Here is a 22030-nt window from a genome sequence, read left to right on the forward strand (position 1 = left end):
ACCAGTTAAACTAAACTGGTTTAATTAAACTAGTGCAAGTATGTGTGTAGACAAGTATGAATTAGGTAAAAAATCAGCTTATATTAAATCAATATAAACCACTCTAAAACTGAAATAAGAGTGCCTTGCTCCCATTTAACTAAATTGTTTTTGACAACTTGAGTGAATTGGTCTGTAGTCACATTTTGGTCTGTATACCAACCTGGTTATCAGAAGTAGTATAGATGCTTCAGGCCACTGAAAAACCCTGATCTAATGAAGGTCATATCACATGGAAAGGTTATGGTTTGAAGAATAAAACAGATGCCAGCAAAGTCTGAGACACTTTTGAGGTTTAGGGTGGAGATAGTAATGCTTTAACCCCAAGGGGAATCTTTGGAGGTAAACATCTAAAATGATTGAAATGCTGGCTGAGGTCCAATATTTACAACACATTCTAAGGCAACCCATTCACATGACACCATTCGCCTGATGTGAATAATAATATTAACAAAAACCAAATTTGCAGTAGTGATGTAAGAGTTATTGGCTAACCTTACCGGATAAACCCCTGGCTACTGCCAGGAGCCCATAGGACCGGCAGCCCGTGGAGCAATTAACCATGTAACTGTTAAGAATTTCAGTCAGTTACACAGTGGTTTTAAAAAAATGTTTGCAGAAGTAAAAATGCAGGCCCATGTTCTTTGTAAGTTTTTTTATTTTAACATTGTATAATTCAAATTCCTCTAATTTCTGAGAGGAATCCCATAGATTTCCAGTGAGATTCACTTTCAACTCCAACTGCATGCAGAAACCGTTCTTATCTCTCTCTTCTTGGACAGACACTGACTTGATGCTGTAATGGTAATAAGGCGGTGCACTACTGAGTGCTTTTCAGCAACAACATTTTTCTGGGAGGCAGCTCAATTCTGCTCACTCTTTCTTTTCCCCTCCTAATACTGCTGAGTCTCCCATTGGTCCTGTGTATAATGAGTAACATTAGATTTGTAAATCAAGGTTGGATATTTTTCTAAAAGAGATGCTCTAGTTCAAACTGGAATTACAACTGGGAAGTTTTATGGTTTGTTATGCAGGAGGTCAGACTAAACCAGGGGTTCTCAAATTGGGGATTGTGACTTCTCAGGAGAGTCATAGTTTCGTGGTGGTACATAAGTTTTAAGCTCCATTGCGCTGACAGCTTCGAGTCCCAATTCATTTAAATTGGACATCCTTCCTCCCCCATACATCTCCTCCCATTGCCTTTTCCTTCTCCACTTACGTCCTCTCTTCTCTGATCCTTTCCCTTACATTCTCTATGCTGCAGTTCTTCTCCTCTCCCCTCCCCCATCCTCCCACGTACCCCAGAGGCAGGAAAGGAAGATGCAGACAGGAAAGCAGCAAAAGCATGATGGCGTGTCAAATGCAGGATGGATGAAAGCTGTGCTTTTCTGCAGGCTGCGCTTTCTCCCATCTCTGCCTATTTTTTCCTTTCTTTTTTTTCTTAGAGCATGTCTGTAAAACTGGGTCAGGGCCTGGCGGAGGCTCTCTGCACAGTTCCTGCTTGCATGGAATGGGAGCTGAGCACACAGGCTGCAGTTATTTCTTTCAGACAGCTGTAGTTGAAAAATGTCTTTCAGTGATGTGTGTAACTGCTGAAGCCTCAGAGTCAGGAGTGACATAAGCTAATTGCAGTGGAAACTGATTATAAATAGTGAACTTGGATAGAATCTGGCACCATGCCGCTTTCCGCAGCTCCCCTTGACTGGGTACGGCGCACCACAGCCAATGGGAGCTGTGAGGCTCTGTGGCTGCGGACACTTAAGTAAACAAAGTGTCGCAGGCCCACCAGTGGCTTACCTGGGCAAGCCTGCGACCCAGCTTTGAAAGCCACTGCTCTAGTGCATGGTTCAAAATTTCTACAGAGCAGTTCTTCCTTTTCTATTCTGTCTGTATTCCATGGGGAGAGGATGTGAGGAAGAAAGGTTTTGCGTCATGTGAAGGGAAAACACATCCTATCTTCCTGTCAGCTGCATTCCTCCTAGCTATTAGTCCCCATGGTCAGGGATGCAACCCCATGCATACGGCCACAAGAACTGCAATACTGGGTGAGACCAATGGTCCATCTAGCTCAGTATCCTGTCTTCTAACAACGGCCGGTGCGAGATGCTTCGAAGAGAATGGACAGACCAGAGCAATTACCAAGTGAGTGATCCCTTTGACTGCCACATGCTAGGACTGGAAAGCAAGGGATCACTCACTTGGTAATAGCTCTGGTCTGTCCATTCCATTTGAAGCATCTGACACTGACCGTTATCAGAAGACAGGATACTGGGTTAGATGGACCATTGGTCTCACTTAGTATGGCCATTCTTATGTTCCCCTTTTTGCACCCTCTGCATTTGCCCAGGAGCCAACTCAGACAACCAGAACTGGCTGTGGATATGAAGATTTTGCCCAGAAAGCAGCTGTATTGTTGAATTATTATTTTTTTATCTTATGTTTCTAGAGAAGGCATGAATTTATAAAATGTATAAATGTGCATCTGTCTGTCCTTCTATCTCTAAGTCCCTTTGTTCAAGAACTACTACATGGTAATAGGACCACCAAATTTGGTATGCAGCTTCCTCTTACCATAATTTAAAGCAAGGTCAAGGTTTGCTTGCACCAGGACAAGGGGATGTAGCTGGAATAGGACTGTTTTTCATAAAATGGAAAGAGAGAGGTCTGGTAGGAGGACAGTTATACTGTAGAATGACCACAGGGAGCAGCAAGGAGTAAAAGATGGCGGCTGGAGCAGCTGTAACACCATTGGGCCAACAAGGGGCAGAGGTGAAAAAAGGGACAGCTATTCTACTATACATTTCAGAGGATTTGTGTGTCTTTTTGTCTCTCTCTGTCCCCTAGTTGGGGGACATGCACCTCTCCCTCGGCTATGTCCACTGCGGCTTCAGTGGCCATGGACAGGCACTTCTTACCTGACCCCAAGCTGTTGTGAGAGAGGGCTGGGGTTGTCTTCTTTCCCCAGAGCAGCCTAGATACTGAGCCCCTTAGTCCCATCCCCATCCCCACAACGACTTAAATGAAAAAAAAAACGTATTTGAGTTAAGGACCTGAGTTTCTATATATTTGAGAGAGTTGGTCTGACTTTCTGTTTGTTCAAGAACTCCTCCTCAAATGGTAAGAGCTAGGACTACCAAATTCAGGATGCAGCTTCCTCTTTAGCATAACTTAAAGCAAGGTAAAGGGTTGGTTGTGTCAGGAAAATGGGATGTGCTGGAATGGGATTGCTTCTCAGGAAACCATACAAAAAAGAGACACAATCACCAGGCAGGCAAAAGGGGATGGCTGGGGGCACTCCTGTCATTCTCTAGTCCAAGACTGGCCCAGCCCCGAGCCTCCTATCCCCAGGCGCCCTGTAGGGAGGGGAGGGGCTAATGTTTCCCCCCTTGCCTGATTCGTACAGGGACGTTGCTGGTTGTTCCCCTTCATCAGGGAGCCAAAGGAAAGTGCAGTTTGCTGCATTCCTCACTCTGGTGGTGGAGTACCAGAGTCAGACAAACCTGGACCTGCCCCAACTGAGGGACATGCACCTCTCCCTCAGCAGTGCCTGCTGGAACTGCAGTGGGCATGGAGAGGTGCTTTTTTTCACCTGGCCCCAAGCTGCTGCAGTGAGAGGGCTGGGGTTGTCCTCTCTCCCCGGAGCAGCCTGCACACTGAACCCCCTCCTCCCCAGCCCCACCCTAGAGCAATGATTCAAATGAAGCATCTACATTTTCATTTTATTTAAAAAATAAAATGAATATGGAGTCACGGACCTGAGCAATGCCGAGTAAATCTTCATTCTGTGTAATTGTTTGTTCTGTGACGGGAATGTAGGGTTAATTCTTATGCAGTAGTCATTGTAGATTCTTGCCCTTAGCTCCCTAGGTGCAAAAGTAACAAGTACATGCCACTCTGTGATACGTGAAACTTATGTGTAATTCATTACCTTGTCGCTGCCTGATAATTACAGGCAATTAAAAGGTAAACAGTTAACCATGTGACTGGAAAGTGCTTAGGTTATGTGAGTGTTCATTTGAATTAAATCATTTCCAGGAGTGAGACTGCCTACTTTTCTATTGTTTCCAGTTTAGTTAGTGTGCATTTTCAGCAAAACATCCTGTAGTGGTTTTTTAGTCACCTTTCAAATTGCTTGCAGCTGATTAACTGGCATGCCACCACAGAGTTTTCTCAACCAACCTGAGAATGGCAATCCCTTGAATAACAGGATGGGAGTGGTAACAAAGAAACCAAGAAGGGAGTGGTTTAACAAAAGAATATTTAGCATTGCCTTTCTCATAATATAATGAGTTGTGCTGGAACTGAGAGCTCTTAACTATGGCACTTAGCAGCAACCCTTAAAACTCTTTTTGTACCACCAGTGCATCGTTTTCATCTGTCACTTGAGGAATCACTCAGTTCCTAGCGAGATACTAGTTTGGAAAAAAGTAAACCAGTCATTGCAATTGAGCTGCCCACCTGTAAGGGAAGCACCCTGTTTGAACCGGATTGAATCACCTTCTCTATCATCTTAACTCTTTGCAAACTACAGTAATTACTCTCTGGGTATGTTCCCTGTAAAGAAAATCTAATTTGCTGGCTACTAGGAGCTGATAGGTGGGGGAGAGAGACATCTACTGTTGTTAAAAGTCAGGACCTGCTTGCAACGATGGAGTTCTGAGTGTTCTTTCAAGAATCTCTTTCCTCTCCTGCCCTGCCTTCCTGCTGTCATGGACCATGACCTCATTGTGCTAGGCATGGTACAAGTATAACAAAAAGACAGTCCCTTTCACAAAGGGTGGAACAGAGAGACAACAAGTGGACACAGAGATTCTGATGGGAGAGTGTAAGGAAATAAAGCAACAATAACAACAGAATTGATTTTCTGACAAATAAATAGTGTAGATCACTGATGATCCTATTGATTCAGGAGTTCTCTAGTGATCTATTCTAGTAGCATCCTTGTAGCATGTGATTTTTGATTGACTCTGGGAAGAAGAAAAAAAGATACATTATCCACGTCATCCTTCCTGTATCCGCTCATCTGGCCTTGATGTGGCTTCTCAATAAATGTAGTGGAGAATTTCCAATGTTTTTCAACATTTGTGAATCACAAAGGGACCATACTACTGCTGGTATGAGCTGGCATAGTTCTGCTGATGTCACCTGTTTCCAACAGCAGAGGATCAGGACTAATAGTTTTGTTTCAAAAACAGTAAAATGAGCAATGTTTATGATAACCTTGTTTTTTACGTGGGAAAAAAAGGAAGAAAAGTTGGTCCTTGGAGACAATCTTTTCATACTGTGCAGAAATCAGTAGGAAAATCACCCAACTTTGAACCAAATGTTGCATCAATTGTAAAGCCATATTTTCAGCTCATGTAAATGGGTGTCATTCTGCTGATTTCAGTGGAGCTACGCTGATTTATTCCAGTTCAGGATCTAGCTCTATACGTGTGAGTAGCAGTAGTTGCAGACCCTTGCTATATAATGGGGGAGAGGGGCGTTACTTTTTGTAACCTTCATTCCTGGCAGGTGATTGCAGCCAGGAAAAAAAGCCTTATCACCACTCAACCATATGTATGTATTCTTATTACATGTTTACATTTTGGGGATTACATATAGTTTGGTTGTAAATTAACTTGGTTTTATTTTCTAAGGCACATGGGCCCTGGCACTGATAGATGAAGATAGAAAACTTTTTCCTATTCCCCAGACATGCGAATGTTTGAAAGGGATACTTGGGAGAAAGTGCCCACACTAGAGCAGGTCAGAAATTTTGGGATGCAACATTTTACTGTTGGAAAATGCCAGTTCATCAAAATCAGAATGTTCTGAGGAAACATGTCAATTTTCATTAAACTTCTGATGGAAACCAGGCTGGCTGCCATGGGGCCAAGGACTCCACAGTTGCCAGCTCCTGGGCTCTGTGGCAGTCTACCTGTCAAGGAGCTTGGGAGCTGGTGCTTCTTTAGGAGTTAGACAACCAAGGAGGATAATTGCTAGCTCCTAGTTCTCCAGGCAGATGGCCCTCCTGGGCAGCCAGCAATCTAGGCTGCCTGACTGGACAACTGGTATCCAGGCTGTACTAATGTCAAGGCAGCCAACTCCATGGTTTGCCTGACTTTCCTGGGGACCCAACCAAAAATTTCACTTCTGTTTTTCCAAAATAGACTTTTTTCAGTCTTTCCCTGCCATAAAAATTTGTGGTTTTTTTTTTGGGGGGGGGGGGCAGGGACTCTTTTCCAAGCTAGTTCTTGTCCACACCTTCTACTTAAATGCCATTGGAATACACTGGACTAGGAGAGAGTTTGGGAGGGATGTAGTGGGGAAATTGGTAAATATTTTGCTATAGAAATAAGAACTGTCCCAGTTTAATAAGGGTATTTGATATGTGTACAATCCCTCTGAGAACTGGGATCCTCAGATCTTTCCCTTTCTCAGTCCTGCACTTCCATCTCCCAGCTTCTCTCCCTGCCTTATTTTGGGCTGGAGGAAAATTTTCAAAAGTGCCTCAGTTCCATTTTTCTGAAGTGACTTGGGTTACTTTTATAAGTACATAGAAACTCATAGTGATGTAGAGTGCCTAGTGCCAGATTCACAAAGGTATTTAGGGACCTACTCTCTTTGATTTCTGTTAGATGGATGCACCTGTGTATATCTGAGCCCGAGCGCATAAGTCACTTTTGAAACAAGGACTTAGATTTTTTTCGAAATCATTCAGATACTTCTGAAAAGTTGTATCCTAAATCTCACTGAAAGCGAGCATAAGGAGAGGAAGAGGTGTGATTAAAGGAAATGAAAGACATATTAACACATTATGGTATGTTAATAAGTCACTTGAGTCAGGATTTGTATGTATTTTGGAGGCTGCCCCTTCATTGCTCACCAGGGTGGGTTGTTGATTAGAATTGGTTGATCAAAATGGTAAAAAAAAAAAATGAGGGGGAGTCATTATTTTGATTTTTAATGGAAAATCACAGAACACCTTTTAATAAATATCAAGTTTGTGGTACAGTTACAAGTCAAATATCCTTTATTTTACCATGAATAGCATTAAAAAAGCCCAGCCTGCTTCATATTGGACACATGAGCTAAATTCATTGAAGAATCTTGGTCTCAATTCAGGAAAGGATTTAAGACCATGTTTACGTGTACATTGAGGCACGTGCTTACTACATGCCTTCCTGAATTGGGGCTGTAATTGTCACCACCTTAGAACTTACATGCCATACAGATCTAAAAGGATAATAAATCCTTAAATATTCAGTCACTCTTCTGAGTAAATCTGTGCATTATATTCTCCAGCTTTACTTAATCATGCAGTGCCTGGTAGTAAATCCATATGTCACTTTTTTTCAATTACTTAAAATGGATCAATTTCTACCTTCTGCCAGTGAGCAACTCCTGTTGATTTTTATCACTGTTGTGCATACCAAATAAAAAATTTGCATTAACTTTCCTCTGCAGTTTGTAAATAAAGGTCTTATAAACTCAGTGGTTGGTAGTTAATCCACTGAATTTATACCAATCGACTTTAAACTGTTCAGTGCATCCACACTAGCTAAGCTAAACTGTGTTCTGACACATGAAGTTTTCCGTTCCAAACTCCCTAGCTCTCTGCTGCAGCTGCAATTCCTATTTCTCAGCAAGGCTTCTAGAAGGAGTGTATTCTTGTAGATTTTCATAAGGCTCTATCAAACCCCACTGGAAGGCTAATACCATGCTCCAGCTCAATTGTCTTTTCTTCGGTAAAGGACATACCGTCTTAAATCCACCCTCCCTGAAGATTGGAGATCAGTATACAGTACACTTCCAATAATCCGGCACCTTTGAGACCTAGGTGGTGCCAGATTATCGGATATCCAGAGTACCAGGAGGTACTATAAGGGGGCATACTCCCAACCCAATTCCCCTTTCCCCCCACGTTATGCTCGGGTCCTGGAGTTGCCAGTACAGCCACGCGTCTCCCTCCAGGTGCTGGGGCACGTACTCTGAGCAGCTGGCTTTTCAATGAGCTGGCTGGGACGTCGTGCACAACCCAATCCCCCTCTTCTCCCCTTCTCTTCTCCAGAGCCAAACACCTCCCCTCCCTGCTGTCACCCAATCCCCCTTCTTCCCCAACCTTATGTCTGGGTCCCAAAGCAGCTGCCTGTGCTCAGTGGCCGGCTGCTAGTACGTGCAGGCTGGATGCTGTGTGTGCTGGGGATCGTGAGTGGAACGGAACAGGTCACAGCGGCCTGGCCGTGAGAGCAGCTGACCCGAGCAGTTCCGGGTTCCAGTTGATACTGGACTATCAGGAGTGCCGGACAACTGGATGGACTAATGGAGTTTTACTGTAGTATGTTTCTCTCCTTCTGCATGCATTTATTATCCCAAGAGATGTCAGTTTTCCTTTTGTGACATGCATGGTCCATCTGAATGTTTTTTCTCACAGCATCAAGGTGATCATTTTTATCCCAAAGTATAAGTGGTTAAGCCAAGAGACGTGTTGAGAGTGACTGTGTCATCAGTGCCTGACTTTTGTTCTTTCTCTGGACAGCTTCTTCCCTGTGCTGAGTGGGTGTTTGCTCCTCCTGTCCCCTCTCGCACAGTCTCTCCTCTTCCCCTGACTCCACTGATTTTTCCCCTTCTTCCCACACTCTTTTCATTTCCCTCCCCCACTCTTCAGTGTCCTCTCTCCCTTATCTTCTCTTTTGTTTAACTGCCTCCCAACAAAATCCCATCCAAAAGACTGAAAAATACCAAAACAAAATGAGAACAAGTATGTTGGCACTAACATGGGAGTTGCAAGCCATCACTGTTTTACTCTGCTTGTGTCTCATGTCTACAACTGGTCAGAAATTTTCTGACAATTTTTTTTCTATCAGACAGCTGCCTGGTCAACTGCTAAATTCTTCCAGGCTGCTCAGGGACCCAGCCATGCAGGCTCTTTAGCAGGCTTCCAAGATTGTCATCTGCAGGGCAGCCTGCCAGGCTCTTCCCATGTGTCTGTACAGCACCTATATCTCCGCTGAGGTCCCTAGACACTGACATAATAGAAATAACCATCAGTGCTCTGTAATTTCCGGGGTGTCCTCAGGATGTAATCGTAAGTAGTGAAGTATGGATTTTGATAGTGTATTAATCTTTGAAAGATGTGCTGAGTACAGACCTTCTCCAGTTTCAATATCATCCACATCTTCAGTACTTAAATCCCCATCATTCTTCCTTGAAAAGATGATCAAGAGCCTGGGACCTCACATCATCATAGTAACCCACTGATGACACCAGTGTTACTTTTTGGATTTCACTCCGATCAGGATTTGGCTCAGTCTGAATGCAGGAACCGAGTCGGTACATGCAGGGAGCCAGCTTCCTGCGTCTACTGCCTCCCATCTGCCCCACTCACCTCCCGCGCTGCTGCCTCTCTATCAGCCTTTGCTGCCCATGTTTATCAGTGAATAGTGTAAATTACTACACGCTAACATCCCTAGTTCATGAAAAGTAAGTTATCTTTTAAAGAATGATTTTTACATAGCTGCAGAGCAAAACCTTCATTAAAGAGCAGATCAAAGTCACTGTTTTATTGATGATGTGCAGTGTTTAGTTTCTTTCTAATGCATGGATCCCTGCACAGTAGTTACCAGCCTGTAACTATCACCCTCTGGATAAAGCAGGCCAGTTTTTAGCACCAGGTCTATCTTTTGTTTTATTCTCATGCTTTGATACACAGCATGGCATAACATGATAACTGAAATGCCAGCTCAGGTACGTACTCTCAAGAACCAGAAAAGTATACCATGCCTGGCTATTGTGGTGAACAGTAAGCCATGCTGAGAGGCAACGTGCACTGCCATTTACAATGGAACACAGCAGTTGCCTGAGATTTCAGTAATAAAGCAGAGTGCAGAGGCATCATCTGAACTAATGGGATTATGGAAGACCTCTCACCCTAATTTTTCATATCCTACTGCATGCTGTAGTACATGCCTGCAGCTATAGCTAGATCACTTCTGGGCTGTGATCCTGTCAGCTTTCTAAAGCTCTCTGTGGGCACGGCTACACTGCAGGCTAAAGTCATGTTAAGATACACAACTTCAGCTACATTGATTGCATAGCTGAAGTCAAAGTACTTTAACCAGCCTTTGGCACTATCTACACTGCAGGAAGTTGAAGGAAGAACACTCTTCCTTTGACTTCCCTTACTCCTTGTGAAATGAGGGTTACAGAAGTCAGAATAAGAAGCCTGTTATTTCGAAATAATTTTGAAATAACAGGCTTACTGTGTAGATGCGCACTCTACTTCGAAATAATGCTGCTGTATAGACATACCCTAGGATAGTTAGGGAGAACTTAAATAGGGGGTTGGTGTCTTAGGTGAGATGAAAAAACTGCTCTTGTGACCATTGTGGTTATTGGAGATTGCACTGAACTTTTTGAAGGAGGAAAGGTTGTGAACCTGCACTGTTACTAACCAAATCCCAGTTTCGATTACTGCATCTTGCCTAAATAGGTTCTCCCTCCCATTTACAGTTAGATACCTGTGGGCTGATACCCCTGATATAAACTGTAGCTATGACAATTTACACCCACAGAAGATCTATCTCCTTCCTCTTCACTTTCTGTCCTCAACTCATTTCCTTTGTGCTGTTGCACAGCTACTGCTCTCTGTCCCAGAGGTAGCTGCATTTCAAAGTTTGCTGATGCCATTCTAGTATCTAGCAATCTTTGCAAAACACTGAGATCTTGCTGTTTGAACACAGCTAAATATGAATGTAAGAGATTATCACCATTTTGCCAGTGTTACCATGTGCTATCATATTGGGGGTGAGGAGTTTAACCCTGAGCTCCCAGAGTCAAGCCATTACGTGGAAATCTCAGTTTTCATGTTTATAAAATAATAAGGTTCGTAGCACTCAGGTTACATTTTCATGAATGTCCCCTAAAAGCTTAAAACCCAGAAGGTAAGAAAAAAGAATAAAAAAGATATCATTTGTCTTAAAAATCATGAAGGTTTCTTTTTCCATCTCTTGATCTTAGGTGTGGAGAGGGTCTGATTCATGATTTTTCAATGCTTGAGTAGATAATATTGCTAAGGCTGTTTTATTTAGCTCATAATTAACAACATACATCAATGTATAAACAAACAACACTATAACTGTACACTTAAAAGTCTTAGAGTAGCAGCCATATTTGTCTGTATCTTTAAAAATGAGTAGTCCTGTGGCACCTTTGAGAACCACTTCTTTGGATGACTTGACCTTGAGTAGAGGAAAAAAAAGGGGGACCTTCAGAAATAAAGGAGAGGGAGAAAAAAATATCTGGCAATTGTAGTCCTGGTGCTAATGAGACTGAGTGGGTTGGAAGTGCCTGATACTTAGCTTTTGATGTCAATAAGGTGTTGAATGTAAGGAAAGCTGGTGCAATAATATGTCATCCAGCTAAAGTCTTTGTTCAGGCCAAAGGAAATGGTGTCATATTTGCATATGAAGGTCAATTCTGCACTCCCTCTCTGTAGTTGGCTTGTGAAATTCCTTTGTAAAAGAATGGCTACTTTTAAAACCATGACTGAGTGTCCATCCAGGCAGGTTAAAATGTTGCCCCAGGTTTCTCTGTGTCACCATTTCTGATGTCTGATTTGTATCCATTTATCCTTTGTCAGAGAGACTGTCCAGTTTGGCTAAAATACATGGCAGAGGGGCATTGCTGGCACTTGGTGGCATAGATCACATTTGAGGGTGTGCGATTATATAAGCCACTGATGTTATGGCTTGTGCGGTTAGGTTCTGTGATTGTCACTAGTATAGATGTGTGGACCGAGTTGGCAATGGGGGGGAGTGTGTCTGAGGTGTGATGTGTGACTGCTGGAAATAATTTGCTCCAGGTGAGGAGGCTGTCTGTAGGTGAGGACTGGCCTGTCTCCCTAGGCTTGTGAAAGTAAGGGATCGTTTTCCAGGATAGGTTTTAGATTGTCAATGATGCACTGGAGGGGTTTAAGTTGGGGGCTGTAGGTGATGACCAATGGTGTTCTGTTATTTTCCTTGTTGGGTCTATCTTGAAGATGCAGATTTCTGGCTCTGTCAATCTGTTTCTTCATTTCCCCAAGTGGGTATTTAAATTTTAAGAATGCCTTGATCTTTTAAACTGGTTTTCCCCAGCACCGGCTCCTGCCTACCTTCCCCTACCCCCCCAGCTGCCTTCCTGTGTTTATCAGCTCCCACCTCCACAAGGCAGCAGCACAGGGTTGGAGGGGCAGGTGGATCCACTGCTCATGGGGATCCAGTTTTTAAGCCAGCTCCTCATGGGCACTGGCTCCCGCTCCCACTCTCCCCCCGCCCCCCCACTTGCTGCCTCTGGGGGATGGGGAGGGAGAGAGTACGTGTAGTCGACAAGATTAACTGATAAGCTCGGGCTCATCAGTTAATTGTGTAGTCATCTACACATTGACATCCCTAATTGTAGGGGGGAAAGGGAGGTGCAAGTTGTTGAAATCCCAGTGGAATTCTTCAAGGGTCTCCTTCCAGTGGGCCCAAATGATGAATGTAGTGTAAGAAGAGGAAGGGCTGTATCATTGGAAGATGATGTTCTACACACCCAGGCTGTGTCTAGATTGGCAAGTTTTTCCGCAAAAGCAGTTGCTTTTGCGGGAAAACTTGCCAGCTATCTACACTGTCCGCTTGAATTTCCGCAATAACACCGACGATCTCATGTAAGAAATCAGTGCTTCTTACGGAAACACTATACTGCTCCTGTTTGGGCAAAAGTCCTTTTGTGCAAAAACTTTTGCGCAAAAGGGCCAGTGTAGACAGCTCAGATTTATTTTGCGCAAAAAAGCCCCGATCACGAAAATGGCGATTGGGGCTTTTTTGCGCAAAAGTGCGTCTAGATGAAAAGCATCCGTGCCAATCTAGATGCGCTTTTGCGCAAATGCTTTTAACAGAAAACTTTTCCGTTAAAAGCATTTGCGGAAAATCATGCCAGTCTAGACGTAGCCCTGATGTTTCCATTCTCCTCAAAGAAGTGACTTTGCAAAGATTGCTTGAGGAGTCTTTACCTGCTCTATTCCCCTTGTCTCCTATATTTTCACCTGAAAGGCTGTAGACCTCAGGCTGCACAGGATATTTAGTTTTACTAATTCTTATAATTTCAGTAGTGCTTAGAGATCCCAACCATGATTGGTCCTGTTGTGCTAGGCACAGTACACAGTATGAGACAGTCAGAAAGTAAGACAAAGAGGGTCTGGTCTACTGGTTGGAGAAGTGGAAGTCATGTCTACTGGTCTGTGTGGTGGCTTATGGATTGGCTGGAGCCTAGCTCAGAAATGATTCATGTGGTTTATGATTCATGATGCATGTGGTTTAATCAAGCTCTAGTTGATGACTCCTCCCCTCACACATAGCTACATCATCACTCCCTCTTTCATAGAAGAGGTCCCTCCCATACATTCAGGCATACTGGTGGAGGAGGAAACATGCTTATGCATGGTGCTGTGCCTGTTCAAGGATCAATACAGGGCTCTGGAGCATTCGACCTAGAACTCATACACCAAAAATAAACAGTTTTACAAGTTCATCGTATAGCCTGAAGATCCTCACATTTCTGGTATTGAGAGGCTATATATTGCTCCACTGAAAGAGTGAGTGTGTGTGTTTTCTGCTATTTAGTCTTTACATGCACAATCCCCTTCCAGAGAATTCAGGAACATCTGTAACAATAGTTTGAGCAGGAAGGATCTTGCAGGTGGTAACAATGTATTTGTGCCAACAGACAAAATAAAACGTCATCACAGCTGCATAGGACACCAGATGCTCTTTAGTTTTTCAAAAAGAATTGAAAAATGTCTGACTGCATGCACAGCTGAGGGCTAAGACTACCTGCTGCCTGTGTAAACAGCTGGAGGTTTTAACTTCATTCAAAGATACTGGCACTTTGAGGTCTCCGTGCTTGAAAAGTGGGGATGCAAATAAACTAAAGTCAAAATGAGGCCTGACGATTAATGTCAGTCTAGTTCTTGCAAGCGAAAGAAGGAACTTTGTGACTAAACTGGAGAGTAAGTTTTACTGGCAGGTGCTGCTGTGTGAGGGCTTGTGGGAGGAGAGAAGATCCCATAGTGCTAGTGAACTGATCATATTCTTCAAATGCCTTTTAAAATAGCAGGCAGAATCCTTCTCCAATCCTAAGGGAGCTCCTAAGTAGGAGCTGAGTGAGGCAGTCTGAGAGCCACTAGCGATTATCTTTGAAAAGTCATGTCTCATAGGATTGATTCCAGAGGACTGAAAAAGGGCAAATATAGTGTCCATCTATGAAAAGAGAAATAAGGACAACCTGGGAAATTGCAGACCAGTCTGCTCAACTTCTGTATCCAGAACTATAATGGAACAGTCAGGCTGCGTCTAGACTGACAAGATTTTGCGCAAAATGGCCGCTTTTGCGCAAAATCTTGCCGCCTATCTAGACTGGCCGCGAGTATTTGCGCAAGAACACTGACTTTGTACTGTACAAAATCAGTGGTTCTTGTACAAATACTCCGACGCTCCCACTCAGGGATAAGCCCTGTTGCGCAAGTGTCCTTGTGCAAGAGGGCCAGTGTAGACAGACAAGTTAATTTCTTGCACAAGAAAGCCCGATGGCTAAAATGGCCATCGGAGCTTTCTTGCGCAAGAGAGTGTCTACACTGGCACAGATGCTTTTGCGCAAAAGAACATGCCAGTATAGATGCTCTCTTGCACAAATACTTTTAACAGAAAAACTTTTCCATTAAAAGTATTTGCACAAAATCATGCCAGTCTAGATGCAGCCTCAGTTTGCAAACACTCAAGATGATGATGGTGATAAGTAACAGCCTGGATATATCAAGAACAAATTATGTCAAACTAACCTAGAAGCTTTCTTTGATAGGGTGACAAGTCTTGTGAATGGGAGGGAAGTGGTAGATGTGGCATATCTTGACTTTAGTAAGGGTATGTCTACATTGTGGGGTGTTTTCTGGGATACCAGAGTATCCCGGAAAAACTCCGCCATGTCCAGGTAACGCGTTTGCTCTTCCACCAAAAAAAGCAGAAGTGCAAACGTGCTCTTTTGGAAGCCCTGTCTTCCTCATTCCGTGAGGAAGAAGGGATCTTCCGAAAGAGGGGAATTTTCCAAAATTTGGTCCAGTGTAGATGGGATAAATTTTGGAAAAGCCTCTTCTGAAATAAAATTGGAAAAAGCTGTAGTGTAGACCTAACCTCTGGCTTTTGATACTGTCTTGATCTTGCATGTCCTTCTTTTAAATAAACTACTATAACATGGATGCAAAACTAGTTCCCAGAAAGTAGTTATCAGTGGTTCACAATCTAGCTGGAGCAGTATAATGAGTGAGGTTTCACAGGGATCAGTTCTGGGTCCAGTTCTGTTCAATATCATCATCAGTGATTTAGATAATGGTTGTTTAATTGGTTAACTGAGTAAATGGGATTTTACATCCCTAGTGGGGACATGTAAAAGTATTTGTTAAATTGGATGCTCGAAATAGAATTAAATACAAATGACCTAATTTGTTAGTGCCAGCATGCCCAGAGACTATAGGGCTGATTCTCAAACTGCAGCACCTGAGCAGCTTCCACTGAAGTCAGTGGCTATAGAGTTAGAGCTGCCACGTAATAAACACACCAGCTAGTTTGTCAAAACCCTGATGTATCAACTTCGGTGTAATTTTTTTCAGTAGGTGAAGCTATCAGTGAGCATTAGGAATTTTGAAGGAACTGGACCTCTTTTATGAGAGGCTCCACACCATGTAGATTTAGGCCCTTATTTAGAATCTCTAAACCTTTGCTCTCTCAGGAGAGGAATCTGCAGTGTGGAGGGTACAGTCACTGCACACGCAAGGGGCATGGGAATAAATGGCAGGGTAAAGTGTAAGGCACTGCTTAGGCGAACAAAGTAGAGTGCCCCACAGTCCTGATTCCCAGGGTATCTATCTTACATGGCTCTCTCCACTCCAAAACCAAGTCTCCTTCAGTGACACTGCTGTTTTAAGTAGTGTAGCATCCCACTGCCTCCTTGATGCTCGAGTCTTTCCTCATTGCAGAGTCTGTTAGCAAGAAAATCTCTGGGAAGGGGGAGGTTGTGTGGAAAGGCTCCAGCAGGGGAGAAGCTTTCACTATCTCATACTGGGTAACACAGTGCAGTGTGGATGCGGCCTGTGTTCCACTGCCACATGTAGCTAGCTACTCATATTACATGCCACTGCAAGTGGAGACAGGGCCTTAGAATGCCCAGAGGGTACCACTTGAGTATGTAACCAAAGTCCTAGATAGGGTTTGTGCAGCAACAGCTTCACTGCTCTTATTACCGAAGCTGGTGTGGCTCAAAGTTAGCTCAAGTAGTCTGCAAGTCCTGGAATCACACCTCCCAATTGCAGTGTAGACATATATACTCTTATACTGTAAGTTCCTGGTGGCAGTCTTTTTGTTATGTGTTTGTACAGTGCCCAACACACAGGGCTCTAGTTTTTGATTGGGCTTCCCATACATTACTGCAATATAAACCATAACAATAATAAACCAAGATAAGACAGCATGTGTGCTTTTGGAATATAATGTAATCAGAATGCCTACTGGCTCTCTGCTCTGGTGAGCAATTTGAGTTTCAGATGTTGAGAGACAGGATTCATCTTCAGTTTTGCTCTTTCTTTCAGGGGGTTCATGAATCTAAAGGAGTGACTGAAGACTATTTGAAACTGGAATCCCTGATACAGAAAGTGGTTTCTCCTTACTTGGGCACATATGGTCTGTATTCCAGTGATGGACCCTTCACACACTCCTCTTGTATTTTGGGTAAGAATAACAGGGGCTTTTATAAAGTCATTGATTTGACATAGTGCAGATGGCTAGCTAAAAACTTCGTAAATACATCATGCCTGTGCCCTAAAATGGGTGACTGTTGATGTCAGATAACAGAGGCGTGTACTTTCCTTCATGGTGCACTGGGGGCATATAAAATTACCGCTAAGCTGCAATTGGACTAAACCTGCTCCAGGTTTTGAAACTCTGAAATAAAATTTGTAATAAAAGAAGGTTGACCTCATGCATAGCACAATCCATAGAACATCAAATTAAATTATCTTAATGGCCCCTTCTGACCTGAAAATCTATGAATAATTCTACATTTTTCTATTACCTTTCAATGAAAGGAATTGAACTCAGATGTTTTATGGAGTGTGAGGTAGAAGGAGAGAGGATGGGCAGATACAAGAAGTGCATCCAGCAATTACTGAATGTAGCTATTCTGAAGTGGAGAGCTGTGCCCTGTAATCAGGACCCAGCAACCTTATACAACTGTTTAGGACTGAAAATAATCATGAAGAATGATCAAAAGCACTCAGTGTCTTCCATAGACGATCCCAACTGATGGCCGTAGCGGTGTAGTGAAGCCAATACTGAATGCTATTCCATTTGAGTAATTTATGTTGTTGAAAATGTAGGGAAATATGCAGGCACTGCAAGTCTGGACGGAAAAGTGATAATTGTACCCATAATTTTAAAAACAAGTAATTTTCTACCCAGTTCAGCTATAAACCGTATTTTCTAGACAGTCGATTTAATCCATTTTCCTCATGAAATTGTCAGTAAAATAGTTCCTGATTTTCACACAAAGCTGAATTGAAAGTGGAGTGTGTTGCAACATGCCTATAAAGAAACAGATCAATTTTATGAGTGCCAGTCTAAGCTGGTTATCTTCAGAACTATAGCCACTCCCCAACTACCCAACCACCTCCCCAACCACCTCCACTTATGACCATCCGCACTTACGACCAAAGCGGTCGTAAATGCAGATCTGAGTTACGAACGGCAATCCGCATTTACGAACAGCGCAGTCGCCATGTAACTCTATGGGATTTGAGTTACGAACACTTCGAGTTACGGACCAAGTGTTGGTCTGTAACTTGTTCGTAACTTGGGGAGCGGCTATATTCTGTATTCATTATTGCTATGACCAGGACATGAAACAGGGTAACTGCTGGTGTTGCTTGGGACACCAAGCCCCTAAGGTGCCAATAGCAAGCCTCAGGAACCAGACTTGGAATCAAACACTGTAGGTTTTTCAGAAGGTTAGGCCTCATTGGCACTAGTTCTGCGGGGTCCCCAAACCCACTCAAGACACATGGCTACGGGTAAGGGTATTTTTTCAGGCCTGACAGGAAAGGGAAAGGTTGCAGCTATTGTACATACCTGACCTTAAAATACTTCATAGTGCGCACTAATCACCTCTCTCCTTGCATAGGCTCCCTCCCAAGCCACTCAAAGCATCCTGAGTGGTAGCTGGATCGGGGCACATAACTCGTAGAACTTTGGAACCTCTGGAAGGATGCTTAATAGTCATTTCATTCTTGTGTGCACACCCATTCCGAAAGGGTCTTAGGTAGTACCAATAATACAAAATTGCTGCCACCTAGTGGTCAGTGTTTGAAAGTGGCTTAACTGAATTCTAACGATTAGCTGAAAAAATCTGGACTACTGTGAAACTAAGCAACAAGGCAATACAAGTAATTTCTAATTAAGTTTTTAAACCAGTATTTTCCAAAGTGATTAATTTTCAAAGAACAGGTGACTGAGGCATAACTGCTGTGCATGGATTTTATATTGTTAAATAGCTTACTTACAATTAGCAGCACCATCTTCTTGGAGCACATTTTTGTTCATTCTGGAGGACGTGGTTTGGTGAAAGGACAAGCTCAATTAAACCAAAAGAGAGTTAGACTCCAACAGATACAGGACAAAAAGCTGGGTCTCAGATCCTCATGGTAAACTTTGATTCCAGGCCTCTCTTCCCATACATGCAGGGAATTTCCAATAACATTAACCTAAGAGCATAATTTCAGTCCTGATTTGTCATTAAATAAAAACACTGTCTCAAATTCTTGCAGTTGCACAATATTTGGCATTCGTTCAAACCCCTAGTTTTTGGATTCATTTGAATGATCGAGAATCTCAGCTTTATTTTTTCAAGTAAGTTTTGAAGAAAAGCTTGAAGATATAGTCCCTGAAGACACAAAAACTAGAAGGTTAAATAAAAAACCCTCAACATTTCTTTTTTAAAAGCTCATTTTTTAATTCACTCGTGTTGTAAGGACCCCTCATTTTTGAATGCTTGGGGAGGTTGGCGGGGGTGCTATAAAAGACAGAGACGTCAGAGATTTTATTTGAGATTTGTGTCTGTTTACAGAGAAGCGCTTCTTTCGACGTTCCAAATCAGGTGACATCCTTGCCAAGAACCCGGTGGTGAGATCGAAAAGCTACAATAACCCACTGCTGACCCCCGTAGCTGAGTACGAAACAGAGGGAATTGCAGCCAATGGAACTGGCATCCGAAGGCACTCCGTTTCTGAAATGACCTCCTGCATGGAGCTACAAGGGTATTCCAATCTCACAACCATCATGGACAATGGCTCTAAAAGCTCGGTGACAACCATGAAGAACTCACTCCCAGGAGACCAGGAAAGACCCAGTGCCAGTTCAGTGCAATGTTCCAGCAAACTCAGTGCAATTGAGCAACAGCAAGGCCTCTTCTGTTCTATGGATGATCAAAACAGGGCTTTTGAGCTGGCCAGGGACCCTGCCTTGATTCCAGTCCCTTCTTCCAGCCCCGAGAATATAGTGGACCAGATTTTGGAGTCAATTGACTCTGATTCTGAAGGAATATTCATAGATTTTGGCAGAGGTTGTTCAAATTCATCAACATACAACATGGATGTGAGCAGACAAAGCATCGTGTGACTGACAGGAGACAAATCCTTAGTTTTATTGTTATGTACAAGTAACTGGTATGTCTGGCCACACAGCAGGGGAAAGGTACACATACAGGGCCAAAACTTCAGCTGGTGTAAATCATCAGAGCAGTATTTAAAAAATAAATAAATAAAATCAGTGGAGCTATATTGATTTACACTATCTGAAGTTATGGCCCCCCAGTTTTTGTTTTTTTTAAACCATCAGACTATTTTCTTCCCATTGTTCTGCAGTAAGATCTCTTACTGTCTTTGTAAGATTGTGGATTGTTTGTGTTTTTTTTCTAAATCAGAAAGTGTCTAATAGAAAGCTGTTAGTTCAGCTGGATAAGTGCATTTAATGGCATAATCCGTTGTACGCCTGCAGTCAGCTTTTATTTTTAGTTGTCTTGAAAGATCCCTGTAAAGGTGCAGATTGCTCTTTAAACAATATGATCTTGGCTAGGGGGGAAGACTTAAAAAAAAAAGATGGTCATAAATTGTAGCAGGATACAATGATTTATAGTGAGTCTTTTATTGGTGTGTTGTGTATGCACTCCTCTCACCTCAATAAGTCAGGGTTATTAAGAAAAACAGTAAAATAAACAATGTGCTACATAATGCGATGCAGTGCCTGGCATCTAATGTTGTGTTTCACAGCCAATCCAGTGTCTAGTTGGGAGAGATGGCCTAAAACTGGCTTTTAGGACTATGTTAATTTGCTTTTAATGTGCCACTTCCAAGAATTTTGTGTAAATTCTTAAAGAATTTTCCAATCTAGCACAATGCAAGTTACTTGTTTCCTGTGTAAATAAAGTTATGGGCTTTAAATATAAATCTTAATTATTTATCAGTGTTCTTAAAGTATTTTGCAGCAGGTATTGTAACTAGGCAGGGAGATTTAAAGGGTTAGATGTTAGAGTATGAACCAGCAGCCCTTCTCAGTATGCAGAGTCCCTACCCATGCCAGCAGTCCCATGGAGTAAGTAGAATTAATCTATTACAAGCGGTATACAAATGATTTCAGGATCAAGCCCCCAGAATGGTGCAAAGGAGCTTAGCTACTTGACCGCCAATAACGTGTAATGTGCACTATGCAGCTAAATCCCAGTTTCACCTAGGTTTTTTTACCTAATGCTTTTAAAATAAATATGGATCCTACCCAGTTGCCATATTGCAATTATTTGTCATGGAGGAGTGAAGTCACAGAATTAACCACAGACCATGGTCTATAGTCCAAGCAGAAGTTGAGAGAGCTTCTCTCACTACTTCATCATATCTTAGTTCTGGCTCAAGAGGGACCTTGGAGACACCTGCACAGTTGCTTAGCCTTACTCCAGGGTGGGCAAATTCTAGCTTGCAAGGTGGATCTAGTCTGTAGGGTTAATCCCTGGCGGGCCCCCACCAGGGATTATTTACTTGCACTTCTGCAGATACCGGATGATCGCACAGCTCTCGTTGGCCACGAATCGCCATTTGCAGTCAATGCAAGCAGCAAGAAGTGGCATCTTGGTCCACGCTGCTTCCTGCCACTCACATTGGCTGCAACCAGCGATCCACAGCATGAGCTGTGATCATCTGATACCTGCAGACGCGCAGGTAAACATATTGATGGGGCCCTCCCAGGGACTATCCCTGGCAAGCTGCCATTTTTTGTATTGCCCACCTCTGCTCTTACTACTGTGGGTAGTTTGTCAAGGCTGAGGTATATTTTTAGGGAGGTGCCCCGGAGCCTTGCACTGCCACTGCCCACTCTACCTGTTCTGTGGGTAAAAAGGACTTTTCACTTGCACTAAATGTATTTTTTTTTAAAAAGTAAGAAAAACATGTTTTGCCCCAGATAAAGTTGTTACTAGCTCTCACAGGGTGGAATGTCTCTTTAAGGGACTCAGATTTAGACCTAATGGACCAATTAGCTGCCTCTTAGGTGTTGGGCCTGAGACCTGGTGGTAGCCTGCAGACCATCTGGCCTTCAGATGAAAGGCCAGCAAGCTACTGAGACCTGCAGGTAATGGGTAAGTACTCAGAGGGAATATTGCCCCATGGCAAGTAATCTAGTTTGTTTGATATGGAGAAATAAAACACAATCCTGAAGTGAGAAGAGGTTGAAATCCTGGCTATTCATGGAACCCAAGGATAGTGTTTCGGTAGAAACACCTCTCAAAGAGTCATGCTTTACTTTTGTTCAAGGCTGGTCAAAACACACAGCTGTTTCCAAACTTGAGCTTGCTCAGATGCAGAACTTGAATATAACAATGACCAGATTAGTTGCATATGACTGGG

General features: G+C 43.0%; 1 protein-coding gene across 3 annotated transcripts in view; it reads left to right on the forward strand.

Annotated features, from left to right (window-relative positions):
• PRR5 (proline rich 5) overlaps nt 1-20373 on the forward strand; it is an 83836-nt gene extending 63463 nt beyond the window's left edge. For 2 of the 3 annotated variants that reach the window (XM_075899791.1, XM_075899797.1), the window contains exons 8-9: nt 16679-16817; nt 19207-20373. In XM_075899791.1, the coding sequence (XP_075755906.1) occupies nt 16679-16817; nt 19207-19757 (690 nt within the window). In that variant the 3' untranslated portion in view covers nt 19758-20373. The remainder of the gene's footprint in view (nt 1-16678; nt 16818-19206) is intronic. The other variant, XM_075899804.1, reaches the window with a different exon arrangement.
• The last annotated feature ends 1657 nt before the right edge of the window (nt 20374-22030 follow it).

This window comes from Pelodiscus sinensis, chromosome 1, assembly GCF_049634645.1.
Source record: "Pelodiscus sinensis isolate JC-2024 chromosome 1, ASM4963464v1, whole genome shotgun sequence".
NCBI classification, from domain to species: Eukaryota; Metazoa; Chordata; order Testudines; family Trionychidae; genus Pelodiscus; species Pelodiscus sinensis.